The 26,701-nt window shown below is 42.2% G+C and overlaps 1 protein-coding gene across 5 annotated transcripts; it reads right to left on the bottom strand.

Moving 5' to 3' along the window:
- ERCC4 (ERCC excision repair 4, endonuclease catalytic subunit) lies at positions 1-26,625 on the bottom strand. 5 transcript variants are annotated; one of them, XR_015797443.1, is made up of 13 exons: positions 26,151-26,625; positions 23,029-23,209; positions 21,637-21,832; positions 21,296-21,503; positions 18,246-18,426; positions 16,545-16,673; positions 16,208-16,318; positions 14,832-15,408; positions 12,566-12,658; positions 10,781-10,893; positions 8,801-9,747; positions 8,176-8,238; positions 1-583 (listed from the first exon to the last, which is right to left on the bottom strand). XR_015797443.1 is itself a non-coding variant. In XM_007426307.4 (11 exons), exons 1-11 carry the CDS (start codon positions 26,328-26,330, stop codon positions 9,014-9,016), a joined length of 2,703 nt encoding a protein of 900 aa, XP_007426369.1. In that variant the 5' UTR covers positions 26,331-26,625; the 3' UTR covers positions 4,542-9,013. The 5 variants fall into 5 exon arrangements, 1 of the variants encoding a protein (XP_007426369.1); XR_015797441.1 differs by having other exon boundaries at positions 8,176-9,747; XR_015797444.1 differs by lacking the exon at positions 8,176-8,238 and having other exon boundaries at positions 2-583.
- Positions 26,626-26,701: the final 76 nt, after the last annotated feature.

Here is a 26,701-nt window from a genome sequence, read left to right on the forward strand (position 1 = left end):
GGCTTCCCAAAAAGGTTCCAGTTTCTAAAAACAAAATCAAGATGAAAGGCATATTGTTAGATCTTAGTAAAGAAATCATAAATTTGGAACAGGAAAATGCTGCATGAATGATTTGCTGTACAATATCTAATTAGGTTTGCAGCAATAATTTTACTAATTAAATTTGTTATTTTCCTACCGCATTTTTTTAGATGGGCTGGGATCCCGAGGTTTGGGTAACATTTTAACATCCAGATTAATGCCAAAGGCAACAGACAGGTATGGAAATTACAAATGAAGAATTAATTCTCAGTACCATATTACCAGTTTCCCATTTCCCCCAGTGGTACTTTTTAAGGCAAGCAACTTAAATTTGGCTTTCTTTGAAAGAAGAGTGTTTTGTAATTTTTTTGGCTAATTTACAAATATGTCAGCAGAGAATAGAAGAATCGTTTACTTTTATGAACAGAAAGCCCAACGGACCACGTTAGATCCCCCGAGCATTGTCCTCAATTGTACTTACTGCTGCAACTCCTCTCTTTCTCTTCTTCCTTCTGTCTCAGAGACTGCAGTTTCCTCGCCTAAAGACAGAGCTGAACAGTCACTGAAAAATAAAACGTAAAATAGGAATTGAAGGAAAGAGCATGTGCCAGGCTGAGGGGGAAAAAAGTTTAATCTGTAAAAGTCCAAAGGATTAAAGAGTTTGAAGAGGAATCAGTGCCAACACCGTACTATTGTATAAAATGTAAGTATTATGAGGTGAGTAGAAGAAAGCACGTCTGACCTAGGAAGAAAATAAGTAAGTGTTTGACATCAGCTGCCTACTTCAAGTGGCTTTCTCCAGTGACAGCTTCTTAAGCAATTTTGCCTCCCAGCTTTACTCTGCAAGTTCTAGCTGCCTACCCGATAACATCATCCTTTAGGAGCAGGGCGTAAAAAGAATGTTGCCCTAGGTAGTAAGATTACTCTTTGAGTGGTTGTAACCAGAGATTACATCCAAAGGTCTATCTCTTTTGGAGTAAAACAAGGGCAAATGTGACCCCAGATGTTAGAAAGAATGACACTTGGACCATTTATAAAAAGTGAGATTTGAGCAGCAATTTGAGGAAGAAGCTGGCGGTTTACAACTGACCTACTAATGCCAAGTTTTGAAAGCTTTTTTGGAGGTTGGGGGGTGGCCAAATCTCAGTCGATCAAAACAGGTTAGTTTAACTAACTGCCCCGATCTGGTAGTTGATGATTTACTTATTAAATGTGTATGGTGGTTAGAGTTAGAGGTTCTAAGCACCATAGGAACTGTTACAATAAAACCATAACAGAATGGCAACCAGTCATTATTGAATGATCAGGTAACGGACAAATCCTCTTCTTAAAACTTGCCAGATAACACACCACAACCTGGGCATAGCAATAAAACTAATTCTGTGTTCTCTGGATATTGGCAGTATTATAACTGCCTTCTGGAGGAGGAAGAGGAAGGAGAAGGAGAAGGAGAAGAAGAGGAGGAGGAGGAGGAAGAAGAGGAAGAGGAGGAGGAGGAGGAGGAGGCCTCTTAACTGCAGTGTAAGAGTATTCTGGAGGGTATGGCCATTAAAAAGCTCTTTTCTAGCCCCCCCCTTAACATGAAATCATTCTCTCTAATGTCCTTAGGAGGGATCAGGGAGATCCACCGTGGTCTATTGTCAGCCACAGAAGCTGTCAAAGTGACATTAAACTTTGTCAGCCCAAATAACCCTGTATGTTGTTGCAGAGAAAAATGTGAGGAGGAAGCACTACGTATGCTACCCTGAGCTCCTGAATGAAAGGTGGGATATAAATCAAGCCAATAACTAGAATGTATGATAAGGCAGGAAGATCTGGAAGCAATTTATTTATACAGTTCTAGGAAAGTGGAAATATGTCATTGAGTAATGAAGGGAAAACAGTGTTAGAATGTATTCCAATTTCCTTTCTCCTCCAGCCAAACAGAATCTTTTTGTGAGAGATGGTGGGGAGGCTGGGAGAGTAATGGAAGGAAAATTAAACATAAGCCATCAAGAGATAAGAGGGGAACCCATTATCTCATAAAAGGTAAGTCAGTCTGGGTGGCAAGAAACCTGGGGAGAAACTATTCAAAATGTTCTGAGAAACTCTGCCTTAATGAATTCATTAATAAATGAGGATTCTCTATTTACCCCTATTACTAGCATTAAAGACACCTTACTCATCTATGTATTTCTTGTTTCCTTGATCTTGCCCAACTGGGTGGATGTTATAATTCTGGCTTTACCAGTTTGCCCTTTGGTTAATGGTGCTACTTCTGAGCTCCAGGTTGGTAGAAAATAAAATGAATTAGAGATTGGTGCAAAATCCTTTATCGGTTTCTTGATTTTAGTTGAGCAAGCATTGCGTGCATAAGAGAGACCAGGGTTGTTAAATAGTGTCTTTCAGCTTTACCTCCTCACATTCTTCAATATCAGAGAGGAGGGTTGTTCTGGTCTGCAAAAATCCTATTTTTCAGATTCATTTATCAGGGTCCTCAATACAAAGGTCCCTGAGATGCTGTTTCCTTCTGTTGAGTTCCAAGAAATGTTTCTTGTGGGATGTCAGTATCCATGAATCAGTATCCTGAATTTTGGAAGTGGAAAGAATAAATTGACAATGATAGCATTGTGAACTTTGTCAACAAGGGTAACATTGTGTGATACTAGCAGAAACTATTTAAAAGGCTTAAAAATCAATACAGCTAAAAAAATCATGTAATAGCAGCTAACTGGTATCTAGGCTTTCAGAAGAGATATAAAAGATTCAGTGAAAAAAAAAGTTTTCTTCTCAGCCCAAGAAAGGCTATACAAGAAGGCTTTAGTAAAAGGAATAATCAGTTCCCAGCAATAAAACAAAATTCAGAATAAACATCATAAGGCAAAACTAAGCCTAGTATATCTCATGGACATACAGATCCTGAACTTTGTAAATGTATTCTAAAAATGCTGATTTTTTTTCCTCGTGCTTTTAGTATGAGTATTTTCATATGAATAGTTCATCCAGTATAGCTCATTATGGAGAGGCAATTAGATATTTATTCTCATGATGATCAGCCAGGATGTATATGACAAGCATCTAATGTATGTATTAGATTATTATGTATTAACTTATGTATTAGATGACATGGGTTCATATTGTTCTGAAAAGATGAGTTGTGTTTTCTGCAAGTCACCTATAGCAAAGACATTTTCCCCATTCTAACACTTCTAGTCTTTTAATTGGGAACTGTCATAGGGATTGAATTTCCGCCCCTTTAACCCTAACGTTAACCTTTTTCACATAAAGAATTATTGACAGAAGATTTTAATTCACTTATTGAGTCAATAAGCCAAACAAGAGAATGGAGATAACGGCACAGCAACCATCGATATTTAGAGGCTCATCCCCTCAGCCATTTTGCCCATGCTTCCCTCCCATCCTGGAGCCAGAAGGCAACTGTCTCAGCAGAGTTTATGCTCCCCGTGCATCCAGAATGGGGTCAGACCATAATGCTGTCTATGCAGCTCTTCCAAGTGACACCGTGAGGGGCGTGAATGGTAGTTATCCTGGGCTGAAAAGCACGTCACCAATAGTTGCAGAGTTGTGCTAGAGTGCTTTATGCTGAAGCCATATCTGCACCAGGTTATGATGGAGTGAGCTTTTTACAAAAACACTCCTTGAGGAGAGGACCTGAGGAACCAGGTTTCTCTATGAACAGGGGCCACTGGAAAGGGCTTTCTCTGCATGCAGGCTTAGAAGCACAAGAACAGAGTCCTCTGAACGACGTGCATTAAGCTGGGGACAGGGTAATCAATTTTCACTCTCTAAAATGATGAAGCAACCGATTTTTAAAAACATCTTTTATCATCTCGGGCTACAGAAATGTAAACGGTCTTTCTATTCAGATTTATACGCAGTCTTGGTTAGCACGTCATCCATCTCAGGGATGGTGTTATATAAATTGGCAATGGTCCAGCAGCCTAACTCTTAGCTGGATAACTCTTGGCACTATAGTGCATGGACAGGTTCAGTGCTAGCATATGCGCCGTCAGAGTTTCAGAGTCCTTGGGAGATCTCATATTTGACACTTCACCCTCACCAATAGTTGCAGAGCACAATAGGGTAAATCGCCATGAAGGCAAGAAGACATTTCATTCCAGAGTACTAATTTGGGAGGTGGGGATTTGAGTTAAATCTGAACTAGCCCAGTTTTATCCCCATGCTATGAAAGGCTTCAACACTCAACTTCTTTTTAAAGCAAAGGCAAGTGGGTGAGGCTGGTTGCATTTCCCTTTTTGTGGTGGGCCAACCCAGGCAAACTAAGCTGAACCGTGCTGGAGTTCCTAGGATTGACATTAATGGTCTGCATGCGTCACTCACTTAAGAGAAACCAGTGACGGTATTTTAGGCCACATCATCCACAGGAGTTCTCCAGAAATGTCACCGAGAGGATTCCCTTAGCCTGACAAAGACATTATACAAAAGCCAGAATCCTTTCTGTGTGGGTAATGTGAGACAGTACCTGTATCTGCGAGGATGACGCCTGGAAACTTTAGCTAAGCAACTCTGCTTTATATATAGAAACAGTTTGTTTTATTTGCAGACCTTACTCAGAATAAATAATGAGGTAATTTTTAAGAGGATCTCAGAGTCATCTGTTATTGATAATCACACAATGGAGCACATTTTCTCCATTTCAGAAAGAAACGTCATTAACACCAAACTAATTGACTCTTTGCCAAAAGAAGGGCTTAAAATAACACAGATATGAACCATACATTTTTCTCTCTATGGTTCCTCCTGCCCATTTGTGCAGCCCCGCTGGTTTCCACAGGGTGTACCCACAAATAGGAGCAGCCATGGTGGGTCTGCAACTAAATGTTACATGAAGGTTTCTAATTCATTTCATCCCCATCCATTTAGTAATCTGTGGATGCTAAACATGCTTAATGCTATTTGACTCTTCCAGTTTCCACTACCTCAAACATCTTACAATTTTTAAACCCCATATGCTTTTATAATTCTGCAGATTTTCAGGTTTCCACACTGATGAACTTTTCCTGTCTATGAATAGTATGTTTTGGCTTTGTAAGACTTAATACTTACAAATAGGTTTATGGTCAGGATAGGATACAAATGTTGCATACAGATCTAAAAGCCTTAGTGATGTCATACTTTGAATTCAAACTGAGAATGCCCAAGTCCCCTTTGAAAGATGGGTTTTAATCAGACTAATATCTAAGTTGGCGTAGTTGTCCGTTAAACAAGCATTATGTCACATCGAACCTCACTGCTAACCCTCAGATGAGCCAAAATCCATTTCCAAGGGAAACAAAGGTAGGTTGTGGGTTTTCTGTCTCTGTGACAAAATGCTTCTCTTTGGGTATACCACCCCTGGTTTTGACAGAGGTGGGGAGGGTTGTGGAATTTAGGGAGCTATTTGGGGGGGGAAAGCCTGTGCTCTAGGGCCAAACAGTAGATGCAACTTAATGCCTGGATTTGTATTCTATGCTACCTCAGCTAAATTTGAATTGGGTAGTTTGTACTAGCTATTGTACTAGAATGTTGTACAAACTACACCTTCATATTCAGCTGCCACATGGCTCATTGAGGTGAGTATTGCATGCATTTATGTTTTTGCTACAAGTTTAATATGCATTAATCTAATCAGTATGTGCTATTAAATAGTAAATGTGAAAGTGTAATTGTAAAATTTAATAATATCTGTACATTATGTACAGTTCTGGGCATGGTACATCAAAAAGGATATAGAGCTGCAGAAGTGCAGCCAAAATTAGATGTTACTGCAGATCCCCTATTAGAAAAGTCAACAATGGCTGTATGTTGTTAGCTTAGGAACGGATGATAAGGGATGATAAGGGAGGACAGGATAACAATACATAAAACTCATTGTGGCATGCAAAATGCCCCATTATGCACAATAGTAGAACTCAGGCGCATGAATCATATTGGTACTGCTAATAAAATACAGACTAGAGACAGACGTGTTTTAACTGAAAACGCACATAACATATGAGCAAAACCCATGAATCTAAACATGTATACCCCTCTTTATATAATAGGGAAATACCACTTTTAAGATGGAGCTTCCCACCTGCATACTTTTTTTTCTAGATGACTGCCCCCCAATGAAGGGACCTTTTCAGATAATCACAGTCTATATCGGGGTCCCCAAACTCTTCAGCTCATCAACCCCCTCGAAGTTTCAGACTGTTCATCAACCCCCAAACATTTATTATATGAAAATAATTTAATAAATACTACTTTAACTAATAGTACTACAAATAGTAATAACAACATCATCATCGACCCCTTGGATAGTCCCGCTGACCTTTGGGGGTCAATACTGACCACTTTGGGGAACCCTGATCTATATAGTTTAGCAACTTGCACTGCAGAATTAGGATTATTCTTATACATAAAGGGCAGCTGGTTTTCAACAAATTTGGTGTGTTGAGTTTCCCTTAACTGCAACTCTACACTTGTTTACGTCAGGTAAATTAGTTTAAATTGGAGCAATATTTTTGGAATTTACATTCCCTTAATGAACTCAGTGGGGTTTACTTCACAGAATCCATACAGAGAAGCAATTAGGAAAAGTTTTGCACGAGGGCACAAGCATGACATCTCCCTGCAACTCTTTAAGCAACGCCATCTTTTCCAGGGATTGCACAGCAGCAACAAAGCATTTTTGGGAGTTGAATTTGAAGCACTGTACAACCCTAATGTACTTATTGCATTATTAGCTTCTTAGCAGAACGCTGGCTGCTCTTTGTGACTTGCAATAAGTAACTGAAAGGTATTCTCATCTGGATTCGCTCCCAGTTACATTTTTCAAAGGCTTCTTTCTAAGCCTCTCAAGAGCTATAATTTTTATAGGAAGATGGAGCAGAAAGTAACTTCTTTCAGATAGTGAACATTTTTTAATGAAAATACACACACACACAAAACACCAGTTTTAATCGCAGAAACTCTAATGTTTGTAGGACACCCCAACTCATTACATCATATAAAAATGCAAATTCTATTAGTAATGACGTATCCTACCCACATAGACTAATGCTTGAATCCCAGATTTACCTTCTTTGTGATTTCTACAAAAACCAAACATATTCCATAGAAATGTTAAATATTCTGAAGCAAAAATCTTCCATCTGCCTTATAATGCAGAATAAAAAACATGTACTGATTGGGCTCACGGGCAATTTCTAGGCTTTCTGCATATTGCGCTGCCCCTTAAGAACAAAGAGGCATCGCCACTCTTCTTTATCTGCACATTTTTTCCCAGGGCTTTAATAGAAAAGTACTTCCTATTCAGTTTCCAAAACACTAAATGACTGGCGTGATATTTCCCCATCCATCCACAGGGAGGCTTGGTCTTTAGAAAAATTAAGGAAAGCGTTTCGCCTGCTTTAGAGAAGACCATTTCCACCTGAAGTGCAATAAAAAGACAATTCTCTCTCAGACTAAGAGTTCTCCATTGGAAGGGCTGCACAGCTCAAACCTGGTTTAAAGATAAATAACTTAAAAAGGGTGAGCAGAGGCTCTCTGATGGTACCCCCTACCAGCAAGCACTCTGGGCAATTACCTGAACATGCATGAAAATCTTCCCCTTAATGATGACATATACTGTATTTCTGTTTCAATTTGAGCAACTATTTCTAATCATACATCTAGGCCTGTACATTAACCTCCGTCAATGTCACGCAAATGACTGAACTCGTTTTTAGCAATGCATTAAGGGGATCATCCTAAAATCAGGGACTCCATTTGAATCTACTCCCCCAAGCAATAGTTACTTATCTGCTGCCTATTTCTCTTCTCTCCCTGTCCTCTCAGAAACTCATCTGCGTTTTAGCATCTCAAGCGGGTTCATCATAATGGAATGCAACTAAAGCATGAATGAGAATTCTTACATTTGACTAGCAGAAATGATAGGAAGCTGAAGATAGATGTCTATGCTAAGATACTGTAAAGGTCACTGACTGTTCTCCCTGGGGGTAAAGACTGGGAATTAAGTGTGCAACGCTATCATTCTATATATGTTAATTAAGTCAATTTGCATACATTTGCACTCAAATAAAAATAGTTTCAATGCAAAGACAGAGATTATTAAGTTTATAAATAATTCCTGCAACATGCTCTCCAGACCCCATCTTAAAATACACTTACTCTCTCCTGCATGACAGCTTATGGAATGCCTCTTCTAAGATGGGAAATTTCCCTTTCCAGCTTCTATAAGCATGAATATGAAAAGGAATAGTATTAAAAAAAACACACCTGATCAATAAGGCTGTACTTTATGGATTAAAACTGAATCAATTTGTGTAATTAATTGAGCACTCTTGCTACACATTTGGGACCTGCAACAGCTGCCAGCAGCCATCATAAAGAGATTATAGGAAATGCAAATGAGCATCAATGCATAAAAAGACTTGAATATCTGCAATGTTTTTTTTTCCCTGAAGTGTTAATTAAACAGAAGTGAAACCTACTTCTATTAGAGCTGTTTTAACCAATGAAGGGCACACTAAAATTATCCACTGATTTTAGAACACTTCCTTTAAAGCTTGTAAAGTAACCAGAAAAAATGTCCAATGTGGGGCATCTGGGGGAGAGGGGTGGTAAAATTTGCAAAATGGCAGACACCATACCTGCCATCTTGCAGACTTTGACACACACACACACACACACACCCCTCAGACATCCCTGTCCAATGCTTCCAGGAGCTAGGCACCCTTCAGAATCCATCATCACATTCTGCAAAAGATTATGGCAAAAGGAGAAATTACAGTACCTTATATTAAAAATAAAGTGGGTGGAGACAGCTTAGCACATCAAAGAAAAACACGATGAAGGAACTTTTTGATATAAGGGAACATCTGAACAGTCCAATACCTTCGTCTGCCCTCTAAAGTGGCACAGCTTAAAGAGACGGTAGGCACAGGTCACTCCTAAGATACAGTCACAGTTAATCAAGGCACTCTCTGAAGCCCTGTGTGATACATCATCACCTCTTTGTTTTCCCTTGAGAAACAGCTTCTGTCAAAGGTAGTTGAATGAACTCATAGAGCTGCTTAGCATTGGCAGCGTTGCCCAGAAGTTCTGCCAACTTGTCCTGAGAAAGGGTGGTAAGTTCTGCAATGCTCTTAACATGATTCATTATGGCCTGGCAGTTTTTGGAATTTATTCCAGGCATTTTTAGCAGGAAGTCTTGAGGACCTGGGTTGTACTTGTCCTGTTCAGGGAGGCTTTCAGAATCGGCTGTGACCGCCAAAGCGGTTGCTGCGTCAGGCTGAGGCCTGTTCTGTTTCAGTTCTTCGAACAATTCAGCGGTGGCATACGGAGAGGGGCACCACAGGAGCCGGAGTCGTGGGAAATGGAGGGTAAGGAGTGTGAGTTTGGAGATAACATCGTTGCTGGAGATCTCTTGGTACAGAGACCCCCGGGGAGTGAGAGAAAAGGATTTATTGGGATCAAATTCAATGAGGAGGACGGGCCGCTTATAATAGCGAGACATAGAAACGCACTGAGTGTACAACCTCCCATTATTTAGAGAGCCAATGAGATCACTGATGCTCTTCCGTTCCACGCAGATATCAGGTGTGAGAATGTAGTCCCCCACTTCTAACGTCACGGGCTCAATGTCAATGCCCCGACGATGAATCAAGGATGGAAGCTCGCTGCGAAATTCACGCATGTCCACCACAATACTGTGCTGCACGGCCTTCTGGTGTTGGCCACCTAAGAAAAGCAGCGAGAAACAGAGGTAATTTAACACGGAAGCCAAATTAAGAACGGCGAGCTTAGCACGAGGCTGAGTATTGACAGGTTATCTGGTTGCAGGACGGGAGGTGATCGTGCCCCTCGCTGCACCCAAGACAACTCAAGTATCTCCACTTCAAGGATGGAAAGCCAAACCAAGGGGAAAAACTCACTTCTTCCATCTCTGGAGACTGGCTGCTAACCAGAAAAGACACGTTCTCAGCCAGTTCTTGTTATTGGCCTTTAATATAAAGAATTTCTAAGCATTGTTGCGGGGGGGGGGGTGCAATGCCATATGACAAAGCTGTCCCTTCTCCTTCCATCCTAGGAGAATGACTCATATATGGAGAAATGCTTGGCAATATGTAGCAGTGAAGGTGACCTCTTGGATTTTTTTCTTGTTAATTTTATTTTGCCATCCGGCAGTAACAGAAACGGTGCCTCTAGAGAGCATTTTTCTGTGGCAGGGGACTTGCCACTTCTTCGGTACAATACGTGGCACACAATGAACCGTGGGACAAAACAGTAACAGCCGGGCTACCAAGGGATAAGGTATGCTTTGGCTATCTAGGGCAGCAAAAAAAGAAAAGTGATAGAAAGAAGGCAGGGTAACCCCATCTTTTCAAATAGTAGAAAACTCTGCCTCCAAATCAGAAAACAAGTCTGCTGCTTTCCTCAGTGTTGACTGGTGCTTTGGAAGTGAGGCCCTTTTGGATTCATCACTATATGAATGAAGAATCTGGACACCTTCTTAGAATGGTAACAAATGCCCGTATATATCACCCACACCAGTTTACAGCAGTCATGTCCATTTAGGGTGCCAGCCAGCACTACCCAGGACGAACGATCAAGTGGAGTCATCATTTCACTGATCCGGGCACAAACCAAAGCTATCACAAGCGACGTGGGACGTTCACACGACCTTTTCATCAGTCGGTGTGAATCCAGCCCCCAAAAAGGATAGCGACTGAGACGGGATTTTTAAAAGGGCTGCAGAGATTCCAAAACAGACCTGCTTTGCGAGTATCAATAGAAACTGTGGCTGGAGTGGAATCTCTTGCTAAATCCAAGTTGGTTTCATCTCGCCCTTCTCTTTCTTCGGGGATTACCATGCTGGCCTTCTCTCTGAAATGAAGAAAAAGAAAGGATGCATCGGTATTAACTTTTAAGCACTAAAACTGTCCAGCTTGAATGTGGGGAAAAAAATCTATCCCAGAGCCATCGACAACTCCTCCCATGGCCACAAGGCATGGCCACTGGATACCTTGGCTGGAGATGGTAGACGGTGCTATCTATCATATTGTATCTGGAGACCAGACTGGGGAAGGTTGGGCTTGTAATTCACCAATTTCCTCCTAGCTAGCTGGGAAATACAGAAAGACTAACACAAATGTTTTTAATTTACTATTTAACTTACTAACAAGCCCATGGTTCTGTGAGACGGGACTCGGGGCAATTAGATACAGTGTTCCCAAGCAGCCTACCATCCAAGGAGAAACATTATTAAAGAATAAGCCTATCGAGAACACACACAAAAAAATTGAGACTCTATTATATTACTTCAGATTCTAAGGCAGAAAAACTTCTCAGCGTCTAGCTGCTGAGACAACAGAGGGAGGTGGGCGGGTTGCTGAGCCACCGGGTCAAACAGGATGGAGGGTTAGGTGAGGGCTAGCTTGATCCAGCAGTTCTCTTCTTACACGACAACGCACTGCAGCGGACAGAGCACTGGGTGAACCCAGGAGACACTCAGGCCCAAATCCCCACTTAGTTTTGGATTTCCTTCATTGATTTCCCGTTCTCCCCACCCCCTAAAAAAATCCACCTGCACACAGAGAGAGACACAATACGCTATTTCATCGCCAAGAAGAAAATACCAATGCCTCCCAAGGCTGTTGCTGACAAAGGGGTGGGAAAGAATTCAAGAAGACTCCCTCTGCGTGCTTTCTCTCACTTGTTATATAATTCTATGCCCATCCTCCACAGTATTCATCTTTTTACATAAGTTTGCTACCTTGGAAACATGGCAAGGGAAGAGGATGACAGGAGCTGCATAGCAACAGGAAGATACAGAGCCAGCTCCGACAGTCTTTCAAATGGGTAGAAATCTTTGGGGAAGAGCAGAAGTTCTTGCAGGTAATTGCATTTATAGGAATTGGCATTATAACTTGGCCAATTTCAGAGGGGGGTGGTGAAAAAATTACTCACCGTCTGTCAGCCCTTTGAGGTAGACTAGTCTAGGAAACTAAAGTTATGAATGCTAATACTACTTTTATTGGAACAGTATTTTGCAAGTCTGAATGTGCCTCCCCCCTCCCTGCTTTTATGCAAAAGAGAACTAGGGAGGATCAAGCCTGAGACGCTTTCTCAAAGTACGTTTCTGCCTCGGACTCAAATTTCTTTTATCTGACTGTTGTCCTGGCTGTGGCTCTTCCTCCTGCTCTTCAGGGTTATTCCTACAGCCCATTACGCCATCACTCAGCATCCTTGGACAGCTCCCAAGGTATTATCATTATCCTTATTATTTGATTGATATTCTGCCTTCATTTGTACATTCAAACATCACAATGAACCAGATTTTACCACTGAGACTGTCTTTAAATGGTTTCCTCCTGACCAGTGCTACAAGTAGTATTGACTCTTTGGGGCAAGTGGTCTCTGGTTGTACTCCGGAGTGATACTGTCACAAGTAACAGTCATTTGGCACTGCTCAAAGTGCCCCACAGACATCTACTGCTGCCACAATATAAAAGGGTTATATAAAATATAAAATGGTAGCACACAGGAGGCATTGTACCGAATGAGTTTTTCAAAGGCTTCCTTTTCTTTCCTTAGCATCGTAAGGTAGCGCTGTTCTTCAGTTGATCCTCCATAAACAAGGAAATAAACTCTGCAAGGCAAGACAGAAAACACTTTCAAATTCAAAAGACACTGGCTGGGTTACATACTGCAATAAATCATGGCTTGCCAAATGAGCCACAATGGCGAGACACATTCATAATGATAAACCATTTATCATGTCTTACATATCACAACACCAGAGTCCGCACAGTGTACTAAGTGAAAATCAGGTTAAAATGAATCCGGCTAACCTGTATCCCAGAAGTTTCATTCTAGCCATTTTTTTTTATTATTGACCTATATAATATGACCATAGGTCTTTCAAAGTTGTCACAGCAGACGGCAGAACCCAGCTAACCTTGTCAGATCTCAGAAAAGCTAAGCAGGCGAGCCCTGGTTAATAACTGACTGGGAGACCACCAAAAAACTCAGGTCTGTAAACTAAACTGAGAAGTTGAGAAGACGTTCCAGAAGAAGATAACTACAAACCATCTCTGTAATGTTGTCAAGAACATAAAATGTATCCATATAGTCACTAAGAAAGCATGAGTTATGGGAGACTTCATTTTTCGTTTCATAATTAGAGCCCTCTTAACAGCTACCTAATTAGATTGTTAGACCAAGCAAAGGAAGTGCTTCAACAGACATGACAGAGGAAGCCTCTCTTCACAAGGAAGAGAATCTCAAACAAAGGAATCACCTCAGAGGATGACAACGACAACTAAGAACAAGAGCCACAGAAGATATTCTCCACTGATTGAACTCAGGAAGTGTTTTCATGCTTTTGCCTTCAAAGAAGGATCAACAAACTGAGCTGAATAAGATAGGAAAAGTTGGGGCTAGAAGAACAGAGAGGATGCAACTCTGCTTGCAAGGTGGCCAAGAGGAGGGCTGTAATATTTGCACTTTCTGTTGCAAAGAAGAGAAAATTGTTTGAGTCAGCCAGATAGGCTGGTTATTGAAGTATGCTATTTCCAGGAATTTGATGGAACAAGTGCCAAGCTCAGTGACAAATAAAGCTTCCTGTTCCTTTACGTGGGGACAAATTATGCTACCCAAACTAGCTCTAACTGCATCACCTTGGACTTCAATGCACTGTGAAGAACGCTGAAGAATCCAGGGGCTCAGGTGGTGGCCTCATTCATTACCTTGCCCATGGAAGAGAACTGCTAGTGCATGACTCACTATGGAAGTGGTATTAGTAGGAGATATCTGGGTTTGGGGATCTTGGTCTGCAGCACTTGGATGACATATGGCTGGCATGAAACGGCTTGTCCCAAGCAAAAATTTAGAAGGAGTTTGGGCAGGGCATGTCAAATCTGGTCCAATGGGCTTTAAACAGAACCCCATGAGAAATCTGGAAGCTAAGAACTTCACATAAGGACCCGTATTCTGCAGAAGTCTGTGAGTACTGGCTTCATGTATCAGTAAGTATGTTAAGGTTGGGCCTGCCTGTTGCCTTTAATCTTCTTTCTGAGTCTTGGTTTTGGGGAAGGATGCTTAATCACTTATTTAAAGCCCAAAATAATTTCTCCTCTTGTTCTGAAATACTTTGGAAGTGTCATTTTCATCCTCTGTCATCGGTCAAGACAAATTGCAGCAAGCACAGAGAAGGACAACAAGGATGTTCAGCATCTTAGGAATTAGATCTTGCAAGGATGGACTGAGGGAACAAATGTGCTTATCCTTGATGACTAGGAGAGATATGAAACCATCTTCCAAATACCCAGGGGAATGTCATAGAGAAGAGTTCAGGACATGGAATAAGGGTCAAACTATAGGAAGATAGATTCTGATTGAACAGTAGAAAAAGTTTCCCAAAGATAAAAGAAGATAAACATAGCCTCAATAGTACCTTCCAAATTCTATGCAGGCATCTCATGACCTCCTTGTCTTGGGCTAGCTCTGGGAACTCTAAGCCTCAGAACAAGAAGCAGGTTTACTGCCTTAATAAGAATTAAGCCTGTGATTCATTCTGTAGGAAGGAGAAGCTATGATCAAATTTCACAATCTACATATCCTTCCTCATTAAGAGACCCTGAATAAATAATGCAAAATGACTACAGGCACGTATTCATTTCTCCAGGCCACAAATCCAGTTGAGTCCTTTTCTTTTTAAAGGGAACATGGTATTATTTTTATTTTTGGTCCGAACTAGCCTAGAATGCAAACATAATCAAAACAATCTCTTTCAGCAATTACTCCCTTTCAAACCAAGTTACCTCAAAGGCTTTCCTGGCCTGCTAGCTTTGTAAATTTCCAACTGACGAACAAAAGTCAGCTCTGCATCATACAACACAACGTATCTTGGTTCCACCTCATGCAGGACGGATGTGAGGGCATAAGGGTCCCCACACCCATTTAAAGGATGGATAACAGTTAGTGGTTCCTTTAGGATACCATAATAGGCATCTGAGGATGACAGCTTTAATTGGAGATCTTCTGATCTTTCACCATTGCTCTCCTGGCTACTGCTGAAGCCCTCAGAATCTTCTTGTTCTCCCTTGATATTTTCCTGCTCTTCTTTGTTTAACATTTGTGTTAGAGTTAACTCTGCCTTTTTCTTTCTCTTGTTTGGTTTGGAGGATTCTGTTTTTGCTTTTTTGGCTGGTGGTTCTCTGGCATTCTTGTCATGGCGCTTAGCTTCTCTCCTGTTCTTCAGGCAGCTTCCACTAGCTTCCTTATCCAACCCAAAGGTTTTGTTGTAGAGCTTTGTTAAATAAGCTTTGGGCCCGATCGTGATATATTCCTTGAGCTGAGCACAAGTACGGTCATCGCTGGCACAAATAAGCACTCGCCCTGCAGCCAAAAGAGAGTTTCCATGCTTACAAGATATCAAGTCAATCTTCCATCTCACAGTTCTAACAGGAAAAGTAAGTATGGACTTCACAAAATAGCGCAGCTGTCCTCGCCCCCTAACAAAAGTGCTACTGTTCAGGGATTCAGACAGCCTGGAACAAAAGTTTTGTATCTGAGGTTCAACTGAAGAGGTTTCAGGAGGGGATGAAGGGAGGCCGGCCTGCCTGCCTGCCTGCCTTCCTTTTCCTTCCTTCCTTCCTTCCTTCCTTCCTTCCTTCCTTCCTTCCTTCCTTCCTTCCTTCCTTCCTCCCTCCCTCCCTCCCTCCCTCCCTCCCTCCCTCCCTCCCCCATCTTCCTGAAAAATTTCCCCCTCGTACGTTACACAGTTCCAAAACTGAGTGTTTTATTGCCTACATGATTTCAACAATGTTAATGGTGCAGACTGCCTCAGGAGATGGTGGGTTTCTTTAATGGTTGTTAACCTGAGGTTGGACCTTAGGGATGCTGGAAGAGTAGACTTCCTGCACTGGCAGAAGCCTAAATCAGATGACTTTTGAGCTCCCTTCCATAGGACTCCCAGATGATTTTATAATGTAAAATTTTCTCCTAATACCAAAACAGCTTTATGTCGAGACTCTAATTGCTTGATGCAACCGAGTACTTTAAGAAGGAGTGTGGGATCTATTTCAAATTTTAAAAGAGGCCTCTCCCCCCAAAGTGTGTATAAACAGGGCAGAGTTTCAAATGATATTTCTGGCTGCCTCATCATGTCCATCCTTGTCTGGAGATGCGTCCTCACCTGGCCCACCCAGGGCTTCACTGTTGGCATTCTCCCCTTCAATCTCCTTCAGCACTTCTCCGAGGGCATCCCACTTTGGATTGCTTTCCAGGACCAATTCCCTCTTCTGTTCTGAAAGGGAACACAAATTAGGTTTATCCATTTTCAGCATAAGCTTAACATCAAACCTTTCCTTTTTTCCCCTCTTTGCTGAACATGAATTTATACAGGAGCATTAGAACAACATTGGAATTACATTGGAAATTCTGTCATAACAGTGTGCAGTATGTACTCAGATGCCTCAAAAAAAAAAAATCATACATGTTATGCTACATAAGTGAAAAAGGGGTTGCTATACCTTTTGCTTCTTTTACATCTGTTTTTTCAGAGGCTTTTTTTTTCTTACTCGCATTATTGTCTGGAAGGCGATAAACTCTGCTCCGAGCATTCAGAAACATTGATGTACTAGAATCAAGAAAAAGCCAGCCTAGGAGATAGATAGATAGATAGATAGATAGATAGATAGATAGATAGATAGATAGATAGATAGATAGATAGATAATGTAAGGGTGTGCGTATTTATAAAATAAATCCAAATATTCAACTTAACTGCTTTTCTTTGCTTCCACCCATTAGTTTTTGACTCAGCGTTTAAAATTAATAAAAGCCACATTTTTTTAAAAAAATATAAACCTATGCAATCATGTTCAAAGGAAAAAACTTGCTTTGTTCCTTAGCAAAGCATGTGTTTGCAGGCATTATTTTCAAAGAGGAATGTGCTGCTACATGAGAAAGAAGAGGAATGCCTCTTCTGATTCTGCCATCTGCTGCTTTTATAAGAGTTTCTATCATCACTGTTTAATCTCTTGTCGATTTAGGAAAGTACAAAACGTTGAGTCACAGATGGTCCAGCCCCAAAATGGGCCATACAGACTTCAAAATGGGCCGTTCTAAATTTCCTGGAAGTGATCTTTTTTTGAAAAAGGTACTGTTCCAAGGTCAAAACACTTGGAACAAACCTATTTCAGGGGGCAAAGAATTGCAAAATGTTTTGCATAAATCTGGGTATACCTAGTTAGCCTCCTAACTGGCTTTTTTAACTTACTGTGTTGCAGCTTTAATGCAATTATTCACTATTTAGGATAAAACAGTGCAGATCCAGGGAACCTGCTCAGGTTGACTTCACATACTTGCTTGAAAAAGCCATAGTGGCCTGGATTACTCATAATGCTATGACATAACGCCATGGCTTGTTCTCCGATGGCTGCATTCACATCTCATACTAAACCAAAATGAGACAAGTCACTACGGCTTAGCTTAATGTGTAGAACCAGTCATAGGTTCACCATAATCTAATTCAGTGTTTCTCAAACTTGGCAACTTTAAGATGTGTGGACTTCAACTCCCAGAATTCCCCAACCTCCTTCAAGGTCTGCAGGAGGACAAAGATTCTACAAAGCCAACTGACTGGTGCAGAAAGTATGTTTATTAATGAATAAAGTGGGTTTATTACAGGTAGGTAATGAACTGGGAAAATTCACTTTGAGTCCTATCATATGCAGGACTCTCACAAAATTGATATGACAATGGAATGAGGGATTCCAAAAGAAGATAAAAGGATAAGCCATTTTTTTTACCCCAACATACTTGCTTGAGCCAGACATACATGCCACTCTCCCCCCACAATTCCAGAAAAAGGTTTACCACTTAATTTTGCTTTTTGCATGAAGCAGACTCAACAGATGGCATCAGAAATGCTAATAATTTACATGTGTGACAAATGTCCTCAAATAGCACAGCTTCCAGATCCTTACATTTCCCTTCTCCCAGCAGCCAAGACCTTCTTATATAATGACTAAGCTACGAAGAAACACAAACCAGGCTTCTGATGGGAGCACTGCACATTTTCAAGCAACAGCCGTTAAGTGGGAGGCTGAAATAATCTGTGTCCTCCAGCCTTCTGGCTGGATAGGAACACTCAGGAACATTTGTGCACGTGTCATCTTTGCTCTAATTAAAACTTTACTTTTTATAATCCAGTTGATTAATCTATTCCTACCTGAATTCTGACCAAAAGCTTTTTCCGACACTCTTAGAGACTCCAAAAGATGAAGGAAAGTGACGCAATCATACTGAGTCAAGTACTGTAGCAACGTACGGAGGATCTTCAAATCTTGGACCAGAGATTTGGTCTTGGTTCCAAGCTGATGCCAAAGAGGATCTAAATAGTGACGAATTGTCTGTAAGTGCAACATTGGGAATACTTGTTAGTGCATGATGCAGTGACCTATGCTTGACCCAACCAGCTGATCTCTTAACAGATTTAGAACCTGAAAACCTTTAACAGGGGGGCGGGGGGACCTTAATATCAGGGTTTGCTTCTTCCTCTGAGCACCATTCTCTATAGTACAGATATATTTCCTTAATGCTTTGGATCTAAACCCTTGCTTGGCGTTATACATTTTCTCTGGTCCATTTGGGCTGTCAACCACTTCCTTCCTAGTCTCAACACTCTCTGGAGTCTGATAGCATGACAGTCCCCATGTTCCCCAGAAGACTGCTAGCTCAGGCTAAATTATCTCTTCTCTCTCTATACCCCCTCCCGCTTAGGGTTCACCCCTTTCTTTGCTCTCCACTACTCCAAATCCTTGCCCAAACAACCAAACATTTACAGTTCCAAACAGTCTGCAAACTATGCATATTGTCACAAGGCATTATAGAGTAGTTTCCTATGTTTACTGAGGTCAAAACAGATGTAGTGGCAAGAGAACTGTGATTAGATTTTTTAAATTGTACAAAATGTGTTTATGAAGATTCTCAGTCATCCAGGTAGAATTGTCTGGAGGTTGAGTCATGGCAATTGGACCTCTTGTCTTTTTGGTTAGAGACATTTCGCTACTTGTCCAAGCAGCTTCTTCAGTCTAAAAAAGTTGGTCAGGGGGACCCCATAAAAGTCTTCCAGGGTGGCTGGGTTTCTTACTAGCATGATAGGCTTGTTGAAGGGACAATAGGAGATGTGATTAGTGGAGTCTTTGAGATGTAGATGTCTTACTCCTAGATGTAGATGTCTTACTCCCCTTAACCAACTTTTTTAGACTGAAGAAGTTGCTTGGACAAGTAGCGAAACACATTTAACCAAAAAGAAAAGAGGTCCAGTTGCCATGACTCAACCTCCAGATGATTGTACAAAAGGGTCATCTCCCCAACTGGACTGAGATCATAGGATCTCTGATTCAAAGGAGGGTGATTATCTTTTTCTTCCACACAAATTCCTTGAACATACATACACAGAAACATTTCCATTAAGTCCTTCTCTTCTGGGGACCACTCATTATGCAAAGCACCAATAAGAAATTAAAGGCATGAGATAAGAAAAGGAAACATAGCGAAGCCATTGACATCAACACCATTCACTCATTCTTTCCATATTTTTCCAGCTACCACATCCATTCACCACTCATGCACTCAAGAAGTTCAGAGAGTTATTATTTATCCTGCAAGACAAAATACTGAAAGAACAGGAGCTCTGGGAGAAGGGACAAACAGGGAAAATAGCGCCTTCATCCAAATAAGAGGGAAAATAGCTGCATTTAATTTTTTTTTAAATGTGGAAGATCTAATCCTCTCCTTTCTCTTTTTTAGAAATGTTTTTAAATTGATGTTTTATGTATTTATATATACTTATGTTTTTAATGTTCTTCTGTGTGAGTCTCCCAGAGTTCCCCCATTGCGGGGGAGATGGATGGGGGAGAAATTTGATAAATAAAATAAAATAAATAAATAAATAAATAATCATAGATTTCTTGCCATCCTTCAAAGTTGTCCATTCACAGCCACACTTGATTCCACCAGAATTTTTTTGTTCAACTTTTAGGGACACTAGATTAAAGCTGTTTAGCACAAAATATACTTTAAAAAAAAAAAAGAACAATCCCAATGATGTTATGATCCTGGCACACAACCACCAAATAAAAGAACATTTATTGTTAACAAGCTTATGATAAGCAAGCCAGAGACTTGGAGAGCTAATAAAACATTCTTTTATGTAAAAACACAGTTCAAGTATTAACAGATGTCAGACCCTCTATTAAACACACACACACACACACACACACACAAAACAGACTTCTCTCCCTAAACCAAATACAGCTGGTAGTAAAGGAAAAAAGTCCAACTGGAGAGTTTTGACTAGGTGCTCCTGAAGCTCATGACATTTCACCAAAAAAACCCAGCACTTGTTTCCTTCCAAAAGAAACAGATACACACTCTGGGGAGCCTATTGCCAAATTAACAAAGACAAGGGAACCTGCCATTAATGAATGTAAGATGCAGTACTTCTTAGGTTGGCCTATAATCAACAGAAGTATTTCACTACTCTTTCCTCCTTATAACTTAGCCGAGCATTTCATCTGAGCTGGGTTCTGCCCTAGGACGCCTTTCAAATGCCACAGCTAAGCTCAGGAAGCTGAAGGCTGTCTCATCTTCATTTTAACTCCACAGATCATTATTTCCTCATTACTGAATGACTACCACCACCACCACCCCCAGTAAACATCCCCAGGCTCAAGAACAATGAAGTCCAACTTAGATCCTGCAGGTGCAGCTTTAGTAAGCAGCATATCACTTGTTAGTTACAACTGAGTTACTGCCACCCCAATGAAGCACCTGAGATCCAGGCCCATTTTACTTAATGGCCTGAGAAATGTATGAATGAACTGGATGTGTGACCAACCACAGATGCTGTCTTCCCATGTACATTCAATGAGATCTACATTTATTCTATACATTTCCCATAATTCCCCTCAGGAACACAAGCTAGTATACATGATTCTCCTCCATAACAATCCTATGCAGAAGGTTAGGCTGTGAAAGAAAGAAGGTTTGGCCAGTTCAAACAAAGTATCACTGAATGGAGATGTGAATCTAACTTTAGCACATCTATGTTTAAAAGTAGTATACTTTGAACTATCAGATACGGGGGACATAGAAGAAATAAAGGTTACTACTCTCATACATACGCATACCAATATAAAAATAATCAATACAACTTCACATTGCAAGCTGATGAGAAAGAAGCATTAGACTCTTCACTCACAAGAGGAGAAGTACCTTTTCAAAAGCCATCCCAATGGCATTTTCTAACGACAGATCCTCCACTTCCAGAGCAGGGTTGCACTGCTTCAGTTCTTTCAGACATGCATTCAGGATGTCCAATATGGAACTCTGGATGGCGCGCATGGCTGAAGTCATGGTGATGTGTATTTCCACCACTTCAGGTTTGTGTTGCTCTAAAAAGGAGTGTACCACAGCATGAAACCTGGGGAAGAGAAAGACAGAAAGATCTCACCAAGGGCCTGCATGAATCGACACCAGTCCTGGTCCCTAGCTATGGACAATTCATCCGAGCACTAAGGTTGGAAGGATTCTTTCGATCCTTACCGCCACCTTACCTTGGCCAGAGATACAGCTTCCTTACAAAGAGGTTTCGCATGACTCTTTCCACGTGACAAAAGCCAGTGTTAAAAGCAACCGCATTATCTGTGAAGGCTTTGATGAAACCTTGCTTGTTCTTCTGGCGATAGAGCCGCAAGATAAAAGCTTCTTGGCAAGACTCAATGATTCTGTGGGCTTTGTACACCAGAATTCCTGGCAGAATAACAAGAATAAATTGGAAGCAGGGGTGGAAGTGGGGAGCTCAGAACAAAATACAGCACAGGACATGAAGTTTCAAGACAGGTCAAGAGTTTTAAAGGTTTTACCGATTAAACAGCATGAGACATTTTAACTATCCTTTGGCAACTTCTCCAGAGAGGGAAGAATGGATGCCCTTTAATTCCTTCTTCAGAATGGTATCAGTGAAAACCCTACCTTGGTTTAAGATCTGCTATAACAAGACGTGGAGGTACTCCCTGATCTTAGAAGAATTATTCCAATGAAATACCAAAGTTTTATGGGATACATCTACTCAGAAATATGATCCATGGAATACAGCAGGGTTCATTCTCAAATAAGAGCTCACAGGATTAAGCAGCACACATTAAGAGCCCTCCTTGCTCAAACCACTATGGGCAGCCAGAATCTCCAGGGAGCCACAAAGCAGCACATAAAATCAATGGTTTGTGGCTGCATTTCCTCTTTAAGCCATTGGGCATCTCCCCCAATGGAAAGACAGATCTAAAATCAAGGCATCATACGGATTTTCAGGAGTGAACATAGCCGCTACATCCTAATGCTAGGTGTCAACCACAAGAGGCTGTTACTATTCCGTATCGCTTCCACTCCAACCTTTCCTCCAAACTGGTCAACGGTCTTATATCCAGCTCTCCATCTCCAGTTTTAGCTGTTGGCTTTACGGCAGTGTTTCCCAACCTTAGCAACTTTAAGATAGGTGGACTTCAACTCCCAGAATTCCACAGCCAGCATGGGGAAGTTTACAGTGCTGGCTGGGGAATTCTGGGAGTTGAAATCCACACATCTTAAAGTTACCGAGGTTGGGAAACGCTGGCTTAGAGAGAGACAGAAAGTGACTAGCTCAAGATTACCCTTCAAACCTCATGACCTAATTCCACTAACATCTCTACTAAGCCAGACTGGTTTTTAGTGCAGAAAATAATGCCCTGAGCATGGCTTGATGACTAATCTGTAGCTTACACTGCATGTTTAATAGAGCTTCTCTCATGCTGACCTCTAGTGGGAAAGACCCTATAAAACAAAGAACATTATTTTAAATCTGCCTACATGTGAACAGAGAAGAACAATAGCCATGCATTTTTCAGTCTAGACTCAAAACTATGCATGGCATGCCGGGAGGAGGGAATGACAACCGGTTATAAACTTCTTACCAGTGATAAGATCTGCAGGAATCCTGTCTGTCAGAAAATCCACCACCAGAATTCGGCTAGTGGCAAAAATAACTCCCCCTTGGGTGTAAGCTTCATAGCGGCTGCTGCTGACAATTTCATTTGTAACACGCCGAGGAAGATAAGCCACGTTATCAGTCTTTAACTGGTCAATAAAATACTCCTGACAAAGGAAAAATGATTCAGAGTAAATGCAATGCAGAAAAAAGGATGATTTACTAATGCATTGTTCAGTAACATGCCAATAACATTAGCATTGTGGGCTGGTCTTATCAAGGGGCCAGCTAGCCATTGGTCTTCTCCAGGATATTTCTCTCTTTCCCAAACTCCACTTTGAGGATTTGTACCCATTAGGCTCATTCCTTGCAGCAATTATTTTAAGGTTGTTTTCTACTTCTACAAACCTTAGGCTCCCCAAACTCACTGCCAACTATTGAGGATAAATGGAGAATTTTGGCTATATGAGAACTGGTTTTCAGCAAATGAGTTTGCTACTGGTATATACAGTTGACTATTAATAATTAATTATTAATTAAGGAAAGAAGCAAATCTGTATATCTCCTTTCCTGGGCATAGTTCTAAGCACACAGAAGAAGCAATCCCATTGAAGAAGTGCACTTTACTTCTGAGTAAGCATTCTTAGATCATGTTATCAATCTGAATTGCTTCTTTATAGCATCCTTAGGTTGCAGGGCTATACAATATTTGCCTAGGAATGAAGCCCACTGAATTAAATGGGTGCCATTTCTGATTAGGTATGCATAGGATTATATTATTAGTAGGCATCTGAATATTATTAGTTGACAGGAGACATATAAGTGTTAAATGTTACTAAATATTTCATAACCTTGACGATGCCTTAAGATCTGGCACAGCTTTAACATTTTTTCTGCAAGTTTATTTCTTCTTTTAATTGCCTCTGAGTTTAAACTGTATGGGTTGTTTCAAATATAAAATTAAAGGCAAATAATTCTCATATAATGAAACGTTACCTAAAATGATTGAAGGTTAGCCCACGATGACAATGCAGCCTTTCTGTGGTAAAGATGTGTTTCTGTAAGGTATATTTTATTTTAAATTTTGTGAGAGCTACAGCTTTGGCTGGGAACCAACAGGGCAGAACAGTTGAGCTGAAGAATTTTTACACATACCCTTTGTTTTGATTCTGAGGTTTCAAAACCTGCCTTTTTTTTTTTTTTTAAACAAAAAGGAAGTTCAGGCCAGCAGTGCTGTGTTAAGTGGAGTGAAACAGCTCCACTAAGAGTCAATAAAGGAGTCTCAATTTTGTGCCACTATTCAGCTAAAAACAGGTTTGGAGAGACGACTGAATCCAAGTGAGGGAAGTAACTGGTAAGAGGGCCAAGAAGAGATCAGGAGAAGTCTAAGACTAAGAAGCTGTAAGCTAGAGCAAGTCCTAAGGAAAGGAACCTAGAGTCACAACTGCCATGAAGTCACCAGGAAGCCATGTGGGTTAGAGACAGGTGACAAACCACCAGTGAATTAGTTACACATGTCCTAAGGAGAGGACCCAAAAGAGTAGCAGCCAAGAGAAGCTGCTCTGATCCCTAACATCTCCTCATGAAGAAGGAGGAGGAGAAACCTGCACAAGTCTTCACTTTGGCCTTGTTCATACAACACTCTTGATCAGGTCAGCTGTGTTCATTCAACATGCTAAACTTGGTAGTTTTAAATGAGAGAGTGGCGGTTAATGTTTTTAGGCCAGATGAGCATGTTAGGCAAGCCTAGCCCATTTTGTCCATGTATCCTGCAAATCCAGAAATCAGATCCAGTGAGTAACCACATTTCTGTAAACTCCGTCTCTAAGCGAGTGTGAGCTGAAGTAAAAGACAGAAGGACAGAAGTTGATAGAGATGTCAAAAGGAGGAGCGCATTTTCAACAGCCCCCCCCGTTAGAATATTAATATAAGCAAATGCACATTTAACATCTGCCTTAACTTCTTCTACGTTTTGTTACTGTCCAAATGTTGGCTGTTTATTTCCTGACAAATAAGAAGGAAGATTTGGATTTTAAGCGAGTGTGCATTTATTCCCAGGGTCTCTTCTCCCCTTTCCTACCTCAGCATCTTCCCTCAGAGCTCCCCACTCTACGTCCCACCATATCTCCTTTTTGTAAATGCATTTCAGTGCAAGCCTTATTGTGGGACGGAGGTTGCCCAGGCCTGCTCTGAGCTCCTTGGAGGAAAGACTGGCTAAACCAGAAGGGGAAATAAACTTTGGAATGATTGTTAGTGCCAGCTGGTCTCACAAGGAGCCAGGAGGCAGGACAGGGTCAGCCCCCCCTCACACAAAAGGAGGAGTTACTGTCTGGGGTCGTGGTGAAGGCTCCAGGCTAGAAACTGGGAGACCTGAGTTCTAGTCCTGCCTTAGGCTCGGAGACCGGCTGGGTGACTTTGGGCCACTCCCTCTCTCTTAGCCCTGGGAAGAAGAAGGCAGAGCAAACCACTTCCGAAATCTTGCCAAGAAAACTGTAGCGACTTATTATTACTTCTTCTTCTTCTCCTTATCATCATCATCAAGTGCCATTTTGGTGTAGAGAACAAGGCGCCAGGCTAAAAACCAGAAGACCCTGAGTTCTTAGGTACGAAGCCGGCTGGAGGACTTGGAGCCAGTCATTCCCCTCAGCCCTAGGAAGGAGGCAAGGGCAAGCCACTTCCAAAATCTTGCCAGAGAGCCACCTGGGGCAGAGGTCAAGGCCCCAGGCTAGACACTGGGCGACCCCGAGCTCTAGTCCCGCCTGAGGCGCGAAGCCGGCTGGGCGACTGGGCCAGCCCCTCTCTCCGCCCAGCCCACCTCACAGGGTTGTTGTTGTGGGGGGAAAAGAGGCGGGAGCACTGGGCACACGCAAAACATACAGGCGGGACAGGAAGCTAGCCTCACTCCACACGTAACAGGCTCGGCCTCCCCGCCACAACTGGGCTGCCCGCCCGCCTGCGCTTCCACAAGGCCAGGCGCTCAGGGCCGGGCTCCCACGACCTGCCAGGCTCGGCGAGGCGCCGCGGGCCGGGTCGTCCGGAGCGCGGTGTTAACCCGGGTTGAGCGTCTCGTGGGAATGCGGCCGGGGTCGGGGTGAGGGCCGCCCGTACCTCCTCCGCAGGGCTGGTGTTCAGCACCAGAACCAGCCGGCTGGGCTCGCAGTAGAGGCGAAGGAAGCGCAGGAGCAGGCGGTCGACGCCCAGCCCGCGCGCGCAGATGACCAGTCCGTCCTGGTGGAAGAGATCCAGGAAGATCTGCGTCTCGTGCTCCAGAGGCGGCCCGGCCGCCATGGCCAGCGGCTGTCACCGGCCGCCTTCTCCGCGCACGCTCCGGAGGAACCACGGAGCTGGCAAGGTAGAGCGACGCAGAAGTCGGAGACTTCCTCTGCGTGGGAGAGGCCGGAACTTCCTCTCAGGCCGGAAGTTCGTCGGCCTACCGACGCGGGGCGGGAGCGGGAGGAGAATGCGCCCGTGAAGGAGGCGCGCCTGTGGAGCGGCTCTCGGCAGTCAGAGACCCAGACCGCGCCGCTGCCATCTAGCGGCGGGCGGGTTGGCGCAGCACGGCTCTCCCAGAAGGGATGGCCGCGCGTCGTTGTAGAGGGCTTTGCGAGGAACAGAAGGAGGTCGTTTTAAAAGTATCCCCGCGGGAAGCCAGAAGGGAT

The sequence above is a fragment of the Python bivittatus genome, unplaced genomic scaffold (genome assembly GCF_059951505.1).
Source record: "Python bivittatus isolate LINGU-HERP-01145 unplaced genomic scaffold, Pbiv_v1 ctg000560_np1212, whole genome shotgun sequence".
Taxonomy (NCBI): Eukaryota; Metazoa; Chordata; class Lepidosauria; order Squamata; family Pythonidae; genus Python; species Python bivittatus.

Coding starts and splice junctions, on each gene's coding strand:
- ERCC4 (XM_007426307.4), bottom strand. CDS start 26,330: ATGGCGGCCGGGCCGCCTCTGGAGCACGAGACGCAGATCTTCCTGGAT. Junction 23,210..26,150: donor ACACCAGCCCTGCGGAGGAG/GTACGGGCGGCC, acceptor TTCCTTTGTCAG/GAGTATTTTATTGACCAGTT. Junction 9,748..10,780: donor TATTGATACTCGCAAAGCAG/GTCTGTTTTGGA, acceptor TGCTTTTCTTAG/GTGGCCAACACCAGAAGGCC.